Below are 19360 nucleotides of genomic sequence, written 5' to 3' on the forward strand. Positions count from 1 at the left end.
GGCTATCTTAATAAAATCAGAGCCTGATGGTTCCATTGTTTTCAGGTAGATGCATCTTCAATTAGATGCGGGGGGGCGCTGAAAACCTGATGTTGTATGAGATTTAATTGCCTTTTGTGATTTCTCAGTCATTATTGTTGCTGCTGCCTTCATGTTGGGCTGTGTGGTCAGAGGTAGTAGAATGGAGTTCAAGTCTGCTCTCACAAGCCTTTCCTTAGTTTCTGTAAGAGTACTGAAACCAAGGAACTATTTTTAAGAGACTTGCCATTATGATTTTTTCTTTTTTTTTTGGGGATGGAGTCTTACTCTGTTGCCCAGGCTGGAATGCAGTGGCATGGTCTTGGCTCACTGCAACCTCCACCTCCTATGTTCAAGTGATTCTCCTGCCTCAGCCTTCTGAGTAGCTGGGACTAAGCCATGCACCACTACACCTAGCTAATTTTTGTATTTTTAATAGAGATAGGGTTTCACCATGTTGGCCAGACTGGTCTTGAACTCCTGACCTCAAGTGATCTGCCCCCCCAGGCCTCCCGAAGTGTTGGGATTACAGGTGTGAGTCACTGTGGCCAGCCAGCCATTATATATATATATATAATTTTTTTTTTTTTTGAGACGGAGTTTCACTCTTGTTACCCAGGCTGGAGTGCAATGGCGCGATCTCCGCTCACCGCAACCTCCACCTCCTGGGTTCAGGCAATTCTCCTGCCTCAGCCTCCCGAGTAGCTGGGATTACAGGCACACGCCACCATGCCCAGCTAATTTTTTGTATTTTTAGTAGAGGCGGGGTTTCACCATGTTGACCAGGATGGTCTCGATCTCTTGACCTCGTGATCCACCCGCCTTGGCCTCCCACATTATATTTTTAATAAAGTTTTTTAAACGGGTTCCTCTTGTCTCTGTTGAGTTCACTGCAGCATTGTCTAATAATGAAAGGACAGAAATTCTTTCATCAGTAGAGGTATGGATGCAAGCGTCACATCATGATGCATCCATACAGAGAGATAGTAGGCAGCTAGTGAAGTGAATGAAATAGACCTATATAAACTGACAATATTATACAAAATATCAAGGCATAGATCTATTTTATACATACGTATAACCTCTACCAAAGACCCCGGGACCTCGCTGTGCTGCCCCAGCTGGTATTGGTCTATTTTATATATCTATTTTGTATATTTATTTACACATACACACACACCCTGTATCATTTGTAAAAAAGGATAAAACTATAGAACAGACCTGTATATGTTCGATGCCAGAAAATGTCGTGGTATCTGCTCATCATACTATTATTAGTGGTTTCATCTGAGGAGTGGAAATACAGGATGAAAGATGTTATGATTTCCTTTGACTAATTTCCATTTTATATTCAATTTTGTTTGACGTTTTTGTGGTACTTCTTCTGTAATAAAACAACGGTAATTTAAGGACTTTTAAAGAAGAATTAACTTTGACTTATTTTTTTCTGCCTTTAGCTTTGTGAATCATATTACTTTGCTTTTTCATTTTCCTTTTGAACTCTAGCCATGCTTACTCATTCTCCTTAGTGGCCTTCTCCAGTCGCAATCCTGTTTAATCAAAACCCCAGGAGTCACCCCTGGTTCTCTAGGAAGCATTCCTGGATAACTTGGTCTGATTTTATTATGTTTCCTCTGTGTTCCCCTGGGAAATCTTCTGGTCTCTGGTGTATAGAACAGAAGCTGTATTATTTGACTTTGTATTTCATGGACCCAAGTACAGTACTCAATAAATGATAGAAAGTCATTAAAAGGGTTTTGAGTGTGGACCCAGTGGTTCATGCCTGTAATCTCAGCACTTTGGGAGGCTGAAATGGGCGGATCATGAGGCCAGGAGATAGAGACTATCCTGGCTAACACGGTGAAACCGTCTGTACTAAAAATACAAAAAAAGTTTAGACAATCATGGTGGCACGCCTGTAGTCCCAGCTACTCGGGAGGCTGAGGCAGGAGAATCGCTTGAACCCAGGAGACAGAGGTTTTGGTGAGCTGAGATGGTGCCATTGCACTCCAGCCTGAGCAACAGAGCCAGACTCCATCTCAAAAACAGAGAGGGTGGGGTTTGAGTATTAAAATAATAAAGCTAGATACAAAAATTAGCTGGGCATGGTGGCGGGCGCCTGTAGTCTCAGCTACTCGGGAGGCTGAGGCAGGAGAATTGCTTGAACCCAGGAGGTGGAGGTTGCAGTGAGTTGAGATCGCGCCATTGCACTCCAGCCTGGGTAACAAGCGAAACTCTGTCTCAAAATAATAATAATAATAATAATAATAATAATAATAATATTAATAATAATAATAAAGCTAGAATTTGGATCAGATCTCCTTAGCACTAGCTTGTTCTTTGGTGTAGGTTGTCATTTCTTGTCATTTTTTCTTGAAGCTGTGTGTGAGAAGACATGTTTTAATTAAACTTAAGTTTCTCAGGATGTGTTGAGTATATGCTGATAGGTTATCCTAAAACAACTCCAGGCAGTTTATTTAAATGCAGTATGATTTCTTCAGTTATCATTAGAGGACAGGGGGATGATAATTTCACCCTTCATTGTAACACAAAATATTAATATAATTTAAAAATAATATATCTCTAAAGACGTTAAAGGAAACCTGCATTGATGTGCTTGGAAAATGTGTAACATTGACTCAAGCAGAAGGATAAATGCAAATTTTGCTTCTCTGTGTAAATTACTTGTCTAATCATTTGTGTTTTTTTCTAGGTTCAACAGATAGATCGTGTGGTAGAAGTTGTAGAGGAAACAATTAAAGGTAATCGTTGAAAGTGAGATAAACAGATATACATATTTTCTGAACGATGTAATAGAAACACCACTCAGTTAACTCTTGCCAGACATCTTTATAAAAGTTATTGTTTTAGGTATAAAATCGTAAAATTTTATCCTTGGCTTCATGAATTTGCCATTCTAATATTGGAGGCAGGCACTCTACTGTATATTTGTTTGACTTATAAGAGAATCAGGCCAAGAGCAATGGCTCACTCCTGTAACTCCACCTGTGGGGGCTGGCACTGAGGCTGGAGGATTCCTGAGGCCAGGAGTTCAAGACCAACATGGTGAGATCCTGGGATCTCTGGGGGAGGAAGTCAGCTGGATGCTGTGATGTGTACCTGTAGGCCCCGCTTCTCGGGAGGTTGAAGCAGGAGGATTACTTGGGCCCAGGAGTTCAAGTCTGCAGTGAGCTATAATAGTGTAACTGCACTCCATCCTGGGCAACACAGTGACACCCTGTCTTTAAAGAATAAATTTATCAGCCAGACGCGGTGGTTCACGCCTGTAATCCCAGCACTTTGGGAGGCCGAGGCGGGCAGACCACGAGGTGAAGAGATCGAGACCATTCTGGCCGACATGGTGAAACCCTGTCTCTACTAAAAAATACAAAAATTAGCTGGGCACAGTGGCAGGCGCCTGGAATCCCAGCTTCTCGGGAGTCTGAGGCAGGAGAACAGCTTGAATCAGGGAGTCGGAGGTTGCAGTGAACTGAGATCGCACCACTGCACTCCAGCCTGGCGACAGAGCGAGACTCCGTCTCAAAAAAAAAAAAAAAAAGAAGAAATTTTTCAGGTCATAGTTTTTAAAAAATATTATTTTATTTTTGTATAAAATTAATTTAGTTTGAATTTCACATTGAAAGAATTTAATCCATTTTAAGATAAAAAATTGGCTGGGTGTGGTAGATTATACCTGTAATTTCAGTACTTTGGGAGACTGAGGTGGTCGTATCTCTTGAGCCCAGGAGTTTGAGACCAGTTTGGGCCACATAGCAAAACCTCATCTCTACAAAAAATAGAAAAATTAGCTGGGCGTGGTGGGGTGCTTCTGTAGACTCATCTATTCAGGAGGCTGAAGTGGGAGGATTGCTTGAGCCTGGGAGGTTGAGGCTGCAGTGAACAGTGATTGCACCACTGCACTCCAGCCCAGTCGACAAAGCGAGACCCTGTATTGAAATAAAATAAGGAATATTTTTATTTGTACATTTTTATATCACATAATTAGTTGCTATTTTAAGTACTTTTAATGGTAATAATGTTGATACTCCTTCAAGGTGTAATTTTTCTAGTTACACTAAAAATTACACAAAGAAAACAGAATTAAGCTTTCATTATTTTGTTAGCTGACACTCATGGACATAGATTCTTACTGAAGTCACTGTGAAATAAGTCATCTGCTATTCTGGGTATAATTTTGAATTTTTTAAAGGCTTTTTCCTATGTTAGATTAGCACAAATGAAAACCAATAATATGATACTGAAATATTAAGTGAATTGAAAGTCTCACTTAAAACTTTTTTGTTATAAATGAGATGTCTATATATTTTTAAAAAAACAGATAGTCGCCACCTGCCAAACTGGAAATTTTAAGGCTGCACTTTTCCTTCTGGGTGGTGTCTGCTACTTTTCACATGCATCTATTCATTAATTCTGGATCATTGCTTTATCAGAGATTATCACAGAATCAATTTCTAATAAATGAGATTATGAGAATATGAGAATGAAAGTATACCATAATCTTCTTTTAAATTTTTTTATAATTTTTTATTTTATAAATAGAGATGAGGTTTTGTCACGTTGCCCAAGCTGGTCTCGAACTCCTGGGCTTAAACAATCTGCCCACCATGGCCTCCAAAAGTGCTGGAATTACAGGCATGAGCTGCTGTGCTCGGTCCTTAATCTTCTTCTGATGTTCCAAAGTAAAATGAAATATCAGGACTAAAAATTTATAGCAATGATAATTTGAATGTTTTTACAAATCAGTTCAACTCCATCTTGGAGAATCTAGAAGTACTAACTTTTATTGTGTACTTACAGTGTGACAGGCGCTATGTTAAACACTTCACATGGGTTAAGTCATTTAATCTTCGTAGTAGTACTGTGAAGTGAAGTGAGCGTAAATATTTTCCTCATTTTTCAGAGGACAAAGTTGAGACACAGGGGTGTACAGCTAGTAAGTGGCAGCATTGGGATTTGAATCCAGGTAGTTTTGGTCCAAAGCCTGTACTTGAATATTGTACTGTGACCCACACAATACTGTTGTTTCTCTGCTCTCTCCCCACTGAGGTTCACTACCTTAAAGGTTATTTGATTGAGCGTCTTAAGCAGTGATTTAAGATACTTGAGGGTATTTTTTGCCTTATTTATCCTTTATCTTGAGTACCAGATATATAGAGTCCACTCAATAATTTTTTAAAAAATTAATGATGATGAAGAAAATCTTGGTGATCTTGGATATGGCGTGATTTTTTAGATACAACATCAAAAGTATGATTTATGAAAGAAATAATTGTCAAGTAGGATGTCATTAAGTTGAAAATTTTTGTGCTCTGTAAAAGACACTGTCAAGAGGATGGGAAGATAAGCCACAGAGTGGGGGAAATATTTGTAAAATACACATCTGATAAAGGACTATTATCCAAAATATATGAAGACCTCTTAAAACTCAGAAAAGGAACAACATAGTTAAAAAATGGGCAAAAGACTTGAACAGACATTTTACCAAAGAAGATATGCAACTGAAAAATTAGCATATTAAAAGATGTTCAGCATCATATGTCTGTCATTAGTGAATTACAAATTAAAGCAATAGTGCAGTGTAGTGGTATATTACAACTACACATCTGGTACAATGGTCAAAATCCAAAACATTGACAACACCAAATTCTGGCAAGGATGTGGAGCAACAGAAACTCTCATTTATTGCTGGTGGTAATGCAAAATGGTACAGGCACTTTGAAAGACAGTTTGGCAATTTCTTAAAACTAAACACAGTCTCATATAATCCAGCAGGTGTGCTACTTGGTGTTTATCCAAATGAGTTGAAAATTTATGTCTATCCAAAACACACAATGTTTATAGTAGCTTTATTCATAATTGCTGAAACTTACAAGCAAAGAAACTGCCGTTCAGTAAGTGAATAAAGCAACTGTGGTACATGCAGGCAATGGAATATTATTTGGCACTAAAAGAAATGAGCTAAAAAGCCATGAAAAGACTAAAGGGACTTTAAATGGATACCATGATGTGAAAGATGTCAATCTGTAAGGCTACATACTGTATGAGTCCAGCTAATCTGACATTGTGGAAAAGGTAAAGTATGGAGGGGGTAAAAGGATCAGTTGGTGCCAGTGGTTAGAGAGTAGGGAGGGATGTGTAGGCAGAAGATGGAAGATATTTATGACAGTAATTCTATTATGTATGATGCTGTAATGGTGGACAATTGTCATTATACGTTTGTTCACACCCTTAGAGTGAACAACACCAAGAGTGAACCCTACTGTAAACTGTGGACTATTGATGAAAACGATGTGTCGGTGTAGATTCATTGATTTTAACAAACATACCCCTCTGGTGCAGGATGTTGATAGTTGAAGAGGCTTTGTGTGGGGTGGGGGCAGTGATGTATGGAAACTCTGTACTTCTGCTGAGTTTTCTATGAACCCAAAACTACTCTAAAAAATAAAATCTGTTTTAGAAAATTAATGGTAGTTAACAGTGTGCTTAGGAGTTTACCAAATGGCTTGGAGAGATATAGTTTCTATAGGAAGTCATATAAGACCTGTTACTCTCAGGCTGAGTTAATCAGGGATTGCTTCTTACTGATGAGTGTGTACTTGAGTGGATTTATTGGAGAGATTGTGTTTGCATTTAGCTATGAAAGTGAGTAGAAGATTAAGTTGAAGGGGATATTAATTGGCAGGTTTGCTTAGATGATGGTAAGTTTGATAAATTAAGTCTTTGTAATGCAACAGGAGAATTTTTTTTAGATGAAGGAATAATTTTAGTAGTTCTTTTTAGTTTGCAGATCAGGAAGCTGAGCTGTGAAGGAGTTACATGATTTTTATGAGATCTCTTAGTTAATGGAGAACTGTGCCTGTCAATCAGTCAACTTCTGTTCTTCGCTTTCTATTTCCACTGCCAGTACTTCATTCAGACAACATATGTCACTGAAATAATATGGTTTTTACAGCAGTTAGGCAGTTGTTGGTTGTCTTTCAGCAAGTCATTTTTCTGAGGCTTCGTTTTCTCAGCTAAAAATGGGCAGGATTAAATGGATAAGACTTGAAGTACACAGAACATATTAGGGCATTAATGTTAATGCTTACCTCTTACTTCCTCTTTAATACATGAACTGCTGGAATAATCTAACTGATCTTTGCCATCCAGTGACTCTCCTTTCAGTCTGGCTGCATGTTCTGCTACCATTAACCTGGGATTATTTTACTCTCCTGTGTGTATACCCTCAGTGGTGCCTCTTACCCACCAAATTAATTTGTGACTTTCTGCCATTTTCACTTTTTTTTTTTTGTCCATGAATGCTATGCATATACCCTTTGCTCCAGCCCACTCTGCTGCTTGATGTTTCTTAGATGTATTTTCACTGTGCTTTACATTTACTTTATGGTCCTCCACAGAAGTGGGTATCTTCTGTTTGCCCTTCCAGATCCACTCTCCATCTTGATCTGTGTCCGTGATCTGACCTGTATGGATTGATCAGTTAGATTCTTGCCATCTCATGCCCAGTTGGATTCAGCCAATTGGAGAATGTGACAAGAGCGAGATAAGAGTGTTCATTCCCATCCCTCCCTCCCTCCCTCCCTGCTTGTTTTGGGTAGGTTGCCTTCCTTACCCCAGGGTCACAGCAATTGTCCGGTGACCCTCTCTCTGTTTATCTCTTTCTCCAGGTTTCTGCAGCTGTTCTCTTCTGGGATGGTAACAGCACCCTATTGTTGCTAGCCTTAGTGTATTGCATTGTCTGTTGGTTTTCCTAAACCTGCCCAGATTTTAGTAAATCGTTCCTTTATGAAAATCTTCTTAGTTATGCCGTGAGCCATCTGCTTTGCTGGTACCCCGACTGATAAGAAGTTAGCTGTGGAGCAGCAAGGCTCTGCCCAGAAGGTCCAGATGGAATACAGCCTGACAAGAGGATTTTGCTATAACCCTCTTGTTTCCACATTTGATCCCTGTTGGGCTGTCTTCGTATCTCATCTTTGAAGGGGCTTTAGACATACAGCCTCTGTCACAGCCTGATTGCATTATTCTTATTGATGCTTATGTTACACCAAGTAGTATTTTAAAAACTGTACTGATAAGATACCTTGATAACTAAAAGCATTTAGGTCTATTGTAATTAACATAAATCGTTTTATCTGTCTTGATTGTATCAAAATGGTGAATTTTTGATAACTTATTCTGAAGGGATCATCATGTTAATAGCAGCCTGAAAATTCCATTCATTTGTGGTTATGGCTTCAGGAGATACAAAATTATAATGAATTTAGGATTTTTTCCTGTATCACTTTCAACATTTTACAAGGTGTGGAACTGAATTTAAGGAAAGAAATACAGTGTCTAGTGGATTCACATTCATTTCTGTCTTTTAAAAATATTCATACTTACCTTAGTCTTGGCTCATATGGTCATTAAAAACTTTTTTTTGTATGAAATCTATGAAAGGAATATAAATCTGCATTTCTTCCAAAAAGAGTATGTGAAATCTTCTAAACAAAAAAATCATTACAAATAATCTTATCTTTTTAGAAAGATAAGTCTAATTGGATATCTCATGACAAATTATTACAAGTAAATTTTACCTATTGAAATTAGGGAACTATTTTCATCATTAAGTCGTCTTTCTTCCCCAGTCAACCTCTGTTGAGATCCCTGTTGTAATTATTATGTTTGCTGGCGTTTCATTCAGTCAAATTCCAAATGCCTAAAGTGGTGGTAATTCAGGGTTTTCCCAATGTGGTGTAATTTGCAAGTTTCACTGATTTTCCTTTTTTCTTAATTTCTCAGTAATTGATGCCATCTTGGATTAGACTGACTGAAATTTCCAGGGTACGTCACCAAGCAGCTTTCTTATTTAAGACATTGCTATTAATCTTCACTCTGCAAGGTTTTATACTTTGCATGTGGTACTTATTTAGAGCATAAACTGTTTATAAGTTGAGACTGGGAAGCAGGACTATATCCAGGGTGGTTTTGACAGGGTTAGTGACCGAATAACCACCTTACAGAGCCTAATGCAGACTTACTTGAGGATGTTTTCCAAACTCAGTGACTAAGTGATTGAGCTTGGATATGTAGCATGGTGTATCTAGGAGAGTATTGGACTACAAAAGCACATCTGCTTTTTCAATAGTTGCTTTTCAATAAAATAATTTTTATTGATTTTTAATATATGCTTTGAAAGAATAATTTATGCATCCCCTCATTATATGTAATCTCTGATACAGTTAGTGTAGTCTGAATGTAGTGGAGAAAAGTTTGTGCATTGCTTTACATATTAGGAATACTTTCCGGTCTCATTGGTGTAAGTAAATACAGAATAACTTCTACCTTCTAGTAAGTAAAGGAATAAGGAATTTATTACTTTATTTAGTTTTTTTTCAATAAGCCTGTTTGTTTTAAGTTTATGAATACTTTGCTACGTGATTACAGTTTGGTAACTTGCATTTCCATTTGCAAAGGCAATGGTTACATTGTTAAATGCAGTCAGTTTATCTGCTTTGCTATCCTCTTTTCTTCATATCTCCTTCTTTAGTTTCCCCACGTTAACAGTAGGATTCCAGCTTTACTTATTTGTAGTCCGTACATCTACATACATTATTTCTAGGATGAACTCCTTGTTATTCATTGTGTCTCTTTTAGATAGCATTTTTCAAACCATAATATTTTTTAAAAAATAATAGGGGACTAATTTCTTTATGGCTCCAAACAAAAAAGTTTTATGATAAGACTTTTAGTTGATTTTTTACATCACTTCATTCTATACCTTGGTTTCAAAAAGGACTTTCTGTAAGCAAAACCAGCATGTGTTGTCTTGTATGTATTTCTGTGACTTTATAACTGTATTGGCCAAATTATCAATCCTGTTTTTAGCTACACATATACTGAGCAGCAGCTACAAAATATGTAATAGTTGCTCTAGAAAAAGTCTTCTTTAAATGTTGTGAATGGTCAAGTTCACTGGTTTTTTAAAAATGAAGATGGTAAGTAACGTTACATGTATCTAATATTTTTAGCCATTAAAGCTTGTAGAGCACTGAATGCCGAAATGAATCCCCCAGGTGGGTTCTGCTGCTCTGTTGTGGCTTCAGAATGGTGTTCTACGCTTTTTGTTCATCTTAAATTTAATTATACAGCTTTAGTGTATTGATTGCTTATATTTCCTTTTCTGCTCAAAGGTGCATTTTAAAATTATTATTATTTGAAACCACGTTTCATTATTAATTGAGTTTATTTATATGAGGATTTGGGTATTTCTCTAACTTTTGATTTCTTAATTCTAGGTTGGTACATAGCATTGAATAGTTTAAGTTGATAATCTTATTGTAGCTTTCACATAATATGCTGTTATAGTGGTTCACTAGATTTGATTGTTGTAAGCAAGGAAAGGAAATTACTTTAGGCTTGAACCTCACAGGCTTCCCGTGACACAGTCCTTCCACTAGTAGTCACACTGGCCTGTCCAGTATCGTATCCCCATCTTTCCTTGTTTAACTATTAACCAGGACTTACCTACTGTTAAATTAGACTTACATATTAACTCTGGTGAATCCTGGTAGTGTTTTGGCAGATTTCATGAAGGTGAGACTACAAGTATTGTTAAGTCTTTAAAAGTGTGTTATCATTTAGACTTTTGTGAAACTGTTAACATGAGCAAATATATATTTGAACATCCTTGCTTTTATATCAATATTTTAATAATTTTTATTTCTGGTATTTAGTATTTTCAGATATGGTAATTTCTGATTCCCAGGGTTCTCATTTCTCAATCATATTAATGTTTATAAATCATATAAAGCATCAATCCCAGAAAGAATTTGTATTATACTGTATTTGTTACAGGAGTTATTTAGTGTAAAAAAAATATCAAATAGATCAATTGATCATATTTTGAGGCTTCCATACAAAATGGTCACTTAATGTATATATTTTAAAGAGTTTTAATATGCTTTAAATGAAAAGACTAAAATAACATTTTTCATATGATATTCTTCCTTTATTATAACTAACTTTTGAGAGAATTCGCAGTTGCTACACTGCTTTTATACACTGCATATGTATCATATGCTTTATTACGTGACTGGAGAAATTTTATTCTTCATTAGAGAATCCACTGTTTTTGGTTAGTAAAATATAGTAAGAATAGATGAGACTGTAAACTTAGAGAAAAAAACAAATACTAGCAACTTCATTGCATTTTTCAAATGCAGGATAAATTGTAGGTTAATTGTAGTATTTTCTATTTTGCTTTGCTTATTCTCAGCACAATAGTAAATTGTATTGTATTGGTAATTCTTCTTTAGTACTTTATAGCTGATTTCCCTAAAAACAGAAATATAAAGTGAAAACCAGGTCATGTTAGAAATGCTTTCATATCTAAAGCTTTGATAGGAAAATAAATATACACAGAAATTATTATCTTTAAATTTAAAAAAAAAAACAAGTCATTCTTTTTTATGGCTGCATAGTATTCTGTGGTATGTACGTACTACATTTTCTTTATCCAATCTGTCATCAATGGACATTTAGGTTGATTCTATGTCTTTGCTATTGTGAATAGTGCTGGATCTAACATACATGTGCATGTCTCTTTGTGATAGAATGGTTTCTATTCCTTTGGGTATATAGATTTTATTGTTAGGGAAATAATTTATTATATCAAAGTCAAGTGAAAACTGGCACCACAGAGTAATTTGATGGCTCAGATGTGGGTAGGAAAGAAATTTAAAACTGACTTTCTCTTTTTCTTGAAAAAATGTATTTGATAATTGGAATAATTAATTAGATGTAGGATAAACTTTTTTTTAGTGATGTCATGGATGTTTTCTTAGAAAAACTAATATTGATAATTGTTACAGGATTATTGTAAGAATGTTTAATCCATTTCAACATTTTATATTTAATATTTGGTGATTTACACATTTTTTCTTTTAGAAGTTCATTCTGTAACACATTACAAAATATACAGCAGATATGTACTAATTACTTTGGAGACTGAGAAACTAAATATCACTTTCATGTATTAGTTTGATGGGGAGAAAACTCATTTGGAGAATCTTCAGTTAGGATATCAACTCTGGATATCCTCTGGATATCTGACTATTTTAAAGACATTTATCTCTGTACTACCATTTTATAACAAAGTATGCATTGTATTGAGTAATAAAGAAATAGTAATTAAAATGTCCTCATAAAGGATGCTTTCTAACGCATTAAAATTCTGAAATCTAAAGTGCACCAGTTCTTGAAGCTGCACTGAAAAGTCGGCTGCTGTGATGGGCACTCTTGGGTGCTGCTGTGGTGGGTAAGAGTCCTTAATTGAGACTATGAAGAGCTGTGTGCAAATGTTTGTTTGTACTACTAACAGTGCCACCTTTAACAACCCTTACAACCTCATTAGTTCTCAGTTTCCTGAGTTGCAGGTTGTATCACGTGGAAGGTCACTTCTACTCTGAAATTCTTGAAGTGCTTGCGTACGTAATATAAAATTGAATTTCGAAGTCTATCATTAGAATAGTTTTTGGCATTTTAGATAGTGATCTGTAGCAGAATTTATTAGAACATGACCAGCCTTTATCTCGCATCCCAATTTCTATATGCCAGATTTTACTTTTTCTTTCCCTGTGCCTTCCTTCTTAAGCAGTGAAGCTGAAGATGTTTGTTGCAGAGGTACCGTGCATTTTTCTCTGCTATACCTCTGTATTTTCTAGTGAAGAGGGTCTTGGGTAAAGCCCAGTTCTTGGACTCTTTTACCCTTCCATTTCAGTTGTAATGCAGTTCTGGGCACTGACAGGGAGTGTGCTTCCCAGCGTTACTCAGAAACTTTGTGCCTCTTTGAAGCAGCTTTCATTTCTACCCAGGAGCGTGTTTATTTTCAGTACCTTGAGAGAGGTAGTTTTAGTCTTGCTAACTTAGATTCCTGACGGAAGAAGTGATTTGAGAGGATTTAATGTAGGTAACATTACCTAAAGCAGCAATTCTCAAGAAAGTTTGCTTGGAGAGGGATGGTGGGCTGAGAGGACCCCTGACCTGAGAGGGGAGATGGTAGACTGGTTAATGCAGACTATGGGGAAACTGGGAGCTGGGGAGTTGGCCCTGCAGCCACTCACCTAGATTTATTGCCGTGGTAAGCCACTGTTCTAGACAGGTAAGGATCATATCACTCAGTGTCCTGAGGTGGAAAATCAGCCTTGGCTATGTAACATGGTCCCTGAGCACACATGCTTACATTCACCCAGGACCATGTGTGGTTCCAGGTTCATTACCTATGCCTTCTTCCACCAGCTCACACCCAGGAAAGTACATCACCATGCAAGTCATTCACAAACTCGATCATTTTTTTTTTAATCTTTTTGAGACAGAATCTTGCTCTGTCACCCAGGCTGGAGTACATTGGTGCAATCTTAGCTCACTGCAGCCTCCACCTCCCAGGTTCAAACAATTCTCATGCCTCAGCCTCCCAAGTAGCTAGGATTACAGACATGCACCATTACGCCTGACTAATTTTTATATTTTTGGTAGAGAACGGGTTTCACCATGTTGGCCAGGCTGGTCTCAAACTCCCTGTCTCATCCCAAAGTACTGGGATTACAGGTGTGAGCCACCACGCCTGGCCTTGATCATCACTATCAGTGCAATTATTTGTGACCTATTTCCTAGCCCTCTAGAGCTTTTAAAAGAAATGGGATCTGACTTTAACTCCTAGTGTTTGAAAGTTCTGAAAACCCCCTTGCCATCTTGCTTTGGAGACCTGCCATTAGCGCTGTATGTTTTGATAGTATAGTTGTTTAATTATGGTAGTAACTGTAATTAACTTCTGTCTAGCTCTTTTGTAGCTTACCCTTTTCATATACATTAATTCATTTCTGCTCCACAGGAAGCCTGGCATTACTGATTATGCAGCCAGGCAGCAGTCTGCTCTAATCTGAAACCCAGTCCCCTTGTTCCACATACCTTCCTTTCTGTTCTGTGAAGCTGTTCATATTGAACAAACGGAAATGAGAAAGTGAGGCCCATTTATTATTTGCTTTTCTGACACCTGTTGCTTAAGATCACTGCTCACTTTTTTTCTAGTTCCCTTTAGATCTTCTCTTAAATAGTTTGTTCCTTCATGTGTCTTTTTCCTCTTTGATCTTTTTTCACTTTTTTTTCTGTTTTATTTGCCGTTTTATTTTGTGCCAACATAAAACATTCTTTTGTAAGGAGTTAATGAAGATATCCTTAATTTATTTAAAGAAAATTCTGAGTAGACTAACTATTTTAGTCGTACTATGCTATAAAGGTAGAGCATACCTCTCATTGGGAAATGAGTGAGTGAAAGTATCCTCTATCTGTAAGCAATCGATAAAAAAGCCAACCAATGAAAAGCAAATGAAAGGATTCTATGGAGAAATTTCTCTTGTATGTGTTGTAAGAATAAGTTTTGAAGGTTTTAATGTAAAACACATTTTGTATATATAGTTTTTACTGTCAAATGGTTGTGTAAAAAAAAAAATCCTGCAACTTTTTTAAGGATATGTCTTAAATCTTGTATTCTCAATCCTGGTTATGTATTTATGGCACAGAAGTTTGGCAGCTGTAACCAGAAGTATTTTAATGTTATAACTTTCAATCTTTAACAGTCCATGACCAACACTGTCATTTTTTAAAATTAAATTTTAAAACAATGTTTGATTAGTCTTTTGTCTAGAAGTAAGAATCTCAAGCCCACATAATTTCTACTTCATAAATTATTTTTAGGAGCATTTTCATTTTTGAAGGTGTGGTCTGTCACCATGGGGCCCCTTCCTGCCAAGTCTTAATAAATCTTTTCAGTGAAATCCAGTTTAAGTGATAGGCTTTTAACTAGATTGGTTTTAAGAAGTGGAAAACCAGTCAAAAGTAGGAATTCTAGCAAAAGGTACTGTGAAATAGATATAATAATGTCTATAATTTGTATCTTGCTTGCTCTGCCTCCCAGACTTCAGTATTGCCTCTCCCCAAAGCGTTTCCTCACTTTCCCTGGGAGAGTTGACCACACTCCCTCGTGGTGTTTCTGTACTTAGAAACATCTGTCAGGTCATCTCTGACACTTCCTTCCACTTACTTCTTCAACAGTCTGCCTTCCTCGAGACCTTGAGTCCCTTTAAGGCAGAAGTCAAAGTAATGGCTTAAGGTAGAGAAGGTTGTTTTTGTGTTTGTTTTGTTTCGGTAGGGGGTGTGTTTTGCAAGTTTTTATGTTGTATTTAAATATTAAAAAGTAGTATTTCATACATGCTTCATTTTCTAAGCTCATCTATGGCATTACGGAACTTTTGTTTCAGTTATGCATGTATATTAATACAGAGACTTGCAGTAGAAAGTGTACATCCTCTTTGTTTTAATTGTATTTTTAAACTTATTTCACTGTTCCCATTTCTATAGAAAGGCAGTGATAACACTTATCTCAAGGGGCTGAGGACTAAGAGAGTGAATTTAAAGCAGAGCGAGCTCCAGGGGCCTCCTCTCATTTAGATTGTCTTTGTACTGCCCACAGTCCAAGATTATTCAGTTCTTGATTGGAAGTGAAATGAAGCTCAACAAGGTCAGACAGGCATTTTTTAAGATACATAGATGGGACAGCTCTCCAGCCTTTACTGCTTCCCATCTCTTCTGTCACACTTTATGGTGGCTTGAGTTGAGTTAGCACAAGGAGACTTGACATTTTCATTTGTGATTGAAAGTGAGTACAGCATAGTTTGGATGTTTGTCCCTTCCAAATCTCATTTTGAATTGTAATCCCCACTGTTGGAAGTGGGGCCTGGTGGGAGGTATTTGAATCGTGTTGGGGTTCCCTCGTGAGAGGCTTGGTGCTGTACTGGCCCATAGGGAATTCCCATTTGAATTGGTTGTTTAAAAGTGTGTGTTATCTCTCCCCTTCCCATCTTCTCTTGTTCCTGCTCTCCCCATGTGACAGGTGGGTACCCTCTTTGCCTTCTGCCATGATTGAAGGCTTCCTGAGGCCTCACTAGAAGCTGAGCAGATGCTGTTACCATGCTTCTGGTACAGCCTGCAGAACCGTGGGCCAATTAAACCTCTTTTCTTTATAAATTACTCAGCCTCAGGTATTCTTTTATAGAGATGCATGAAATGGCCTAATTCAGTGGGACTCTGAGCTTCAATTTTAAAAGTTAAATGTGGCTTACGAGTTCTTCATGTCTTGTACGTTTTTCTATTCTTGTTTTCCAGCAGCTTGAGTGCCGTCCTTTGTAAGGTCTGCTTTGCTTTCATCACTGGATGCAATATCTTTGGGAATATAGGTCTGAGCATGAGAAATCATTATGTTCTGTTTTGTTGCTGTGGAGCTTTACATACAGAAACAGAAGCAGTCATAGCTTTATTGCTGTAAATATCAAAGGCTTGGAGCCATTTAATAAATTTAGAATTCAGGAGAGTCTGTTGTAGGAAGACAGCTAATGATCTGAGGAGTTCTATTAAGGGTCAATACTAACGTTGACTTATTGACATGGGACTGCTTTGACTTTTAACTGTTTTGATGTACATTTGATTTGGATTCTGAAAAAATAAATTGACACCGTGTAAATCTACTCTCACTGTCATAAAAGACATATCTGCTTGCAAAAGTTATAGTAATTAAAACATAAAATTAAATGCTTACTGTAATTTGCCCCCAGAAGGTATCTCCATTAGAGGAAGAGGACATTTTGCTTATGCAGATTGCTTTGTCATACATATCCTTTGTTTAATGTAACTTAAAATAATTATTAGTTGTACCATTGATAATATGCACATGGGAGAAAAAAATTGTCTAAGAACATTCCATCCCAATAAACGTTTTCATCTTTCGATGTTCTCTTCTATGATTGTTGTCCATACATAAATTTTATATTATGAAGATGATAAAGTCGGTACTTTTTGTACAACAGGAGTTTTGATATTAAGCAATTCTCAGATTTCTAGGGATTTAAACTATGTATTGTGATCTTACCTTAGCCTCCTCCCCAGTCCGTCAGGTAAGGTGTTGGAATCTTCATGCTTTGTTAAACTCTGGAAATGCACGTTGGTAACATCAATACCTTAGTGGGCTCTCTTTACTTACACTCTGATTTATACTTTTAGTTGTTTTTGGACAGTCTCTTCTTATTCTTTTGTCATTTTAATATGTTGTTCTAGGTGTCATTGCTCTGATTAACAAACTCTATTCTTGCTGAAAAAGGAAAGGGTTTAACCTCTGTAGCAAAGAATTAGAGCTAGAGTTGTAAAGATTCTGTGGTGTTTTTGAGTCAATGCTACCATTTTGTGTAAAGTTTTCCAGCCTAGACTTGTGACAAAGCTGCTTCTTCCATTTAACCCAATTTCCATGTGTTACATTCTTTTCTTCTTTTAAGATGAAATATTTCAAAGGAGGGTCACACTTTAGTGTGAATACCTACCTTTTTTTTCCCCTAAGAAGTACCTGTATATGAGGAATGATATTGAATGGAGTAGAGACAAACTTTGACTACACTTTTGTTGTTCTTTGTAATTGAGTAGTTAAAATGCCTATTAAGGACACTTTAAGTGGTAACTATGAACATTTTCTAGAAAAACATATTAAATTGGACACTTTCGTCTAATATTCTTAAATAAAATTCAAATTGATGTGATCAAGTATAAGTGAGAATTGATATGTGAAGTACATTTATTCATTTTTTAAAAATGTTTTTTTCTTGAATTTTCTGCCAGACTTCTGCCCTCTGCCCCCATCATCGTGTTGGATTGCTTTACTAGGAGTAGTTCCAGCAGGCTGACCCAGAGCGAGGGTTCAGACAAGTCTTTTCAGTGGGTACTTAATAGAACCAAATTTGTGCGAGGCGAGACTAGTCATCAAGAGATAAAAAATAAAACCAGCAAGCCTTGGCATGAGTCCTCTCTGGTGGTAGTAGAGGTGGGTGGTCACATATTAAGGAAACAGCGAATGGCCTTTAAAATTAGATGGGGTGAATGAAATACTGAAGAAAAGTCTGGCTGTTTATAGAGCCTTTAGGAAAAAATAAAGGGAAAAAATAAACAATAGGAGTCCAAGTTGCCACATTATTGATTTTTAGGTAATATGAATGATATTCTAAAGCTAGTATGTGCAATCCACTTTAGAATGTGAGAAGCAAACAAAAGATTGGTTTGTGTGCAGCAGCATAATTTAGTTAATAGATATATTTTGTAGCTAATTATATTTCTATCACTCACTCAATGTATGGTTTTATGTTCGAGGAGTTGGTTCTCTTCTATTTGCGAATGACCATTATGATTAGCTTCCTGATATGCTGACAGGCTGGGCTTTCTAGTATATGTGGGCGGGATGTTTTCCCTTGGTTCTAACACTGTTCAATGCAGGTGGCACCGTGAGATTTAGAAAACATTGTTGTTCTTGAAGATCGACAGATAGCATTGGATTTTGATTCAATTAGTATAGCAATTATTGTACAAATAATATACAATGCCTTCGTTTCTCTTCACATAGCATTTCAGTATTATGAATTCAGAAATGTGCACACAACAGCGAATTATATCAAAAGCTGTCTTTTTGGTTCAAATTTTTATAATATATAATAATTTTAGCTGGTAAAATGGTTTAGTAACATTCTGTAATGGATTAGATTAAATGTAAAAACCAGCATGGAATCAGGTTTTGTAGTTGATTTATAAATAACTGCTGAAAACCTCAGGGCTTAAATTGAATTTGGTTTTAACAGGGTTGATTTGTATCTAACGCTTGTAAGTAACACCTGAGAGAGATGTTTATTAAAGAGGGTTAATAAACCCACAGAGACTTATTTGATCATTATTTAGAGGAGATGAAATGTGAATTTACATTTAAAATGGAAAAGATAAAAGATCTCAGAAATAGAATGTTTGAGTATGTCTGATTCTAAATATATGCCAGTTTTCCTTTCTCATCTTTTTTATTAAAGTTTCATATTTCTTTCAGTCACTTTACATATTTATCACCATCTCCTTGGTGGTCTCATGTCATTATCAGCTGATCTTGTCACACTGAGTGTCATTTCCCCAGCTGTTCCTATTAATATTTCCTCCTTTAATTTCTTATTACATGGGATTGAAATGATATAAAAACTTACTCCCTTTTTCTCTTCTGCACTGTTTTGCTTTCTTTTCTCTTTCTCTTCACTCAAGCCGAAAGACCGATTCACAGCAGTCCCAAAATAAACCAGTGCTCATGAAGCAGCCATTCTTTTTCCATCACAGTGCTAGGCCTCAGTGGCTCACGAGAAAAGATCAAATAAAGAAGGAAGGTGTGACTGTGTCATTGTGGTCTTGGCCTCACGGTCCTTTCCTAAATATAGCATGT

At 36.7% G+C, this 19360-nt stretch overlaps 1 protein-coding gene across 2 annotated transcripts in view; it reads left to right on the top strand.

The window, feature by feature from the left end:
- CDKAL1 (CDK5 regulatory subunit associated protein 1 like 1) overlaps positions 1-19360 on the top strand; it is a 716352-nt gene that overhangs the window by 221533 nt on the left and 475459 nt on the right. For both annotated transcript variants that reach the window (XM_064363032.1, XM_064363031.1), the window contains one exon: positions 2732-2780. In XM_064363032.1, the coding sequence (XP_064219102.1) occupies positions 2732-2780 (49 nt within the window). The remainder of the gene's footprint in view (positions 1-2731; positions 2781-19360) is intronic.

Source organism: Aotus nancymaae, unplaced genomic scaffold (genome assembly GCF_030222135.1).
Source record: "Aotus nancymaae isolate 86718 unplaced genomic scaffold, 86718_ANA_hifiasm-v0.15.2.pri h1tg000051l, whole genome shotgun sequence".
NCBI lineage: Eukaryota > Metazoa > Chordata > Mammalia > Primates > Aotidae > Aotus > Aotus nancymaae.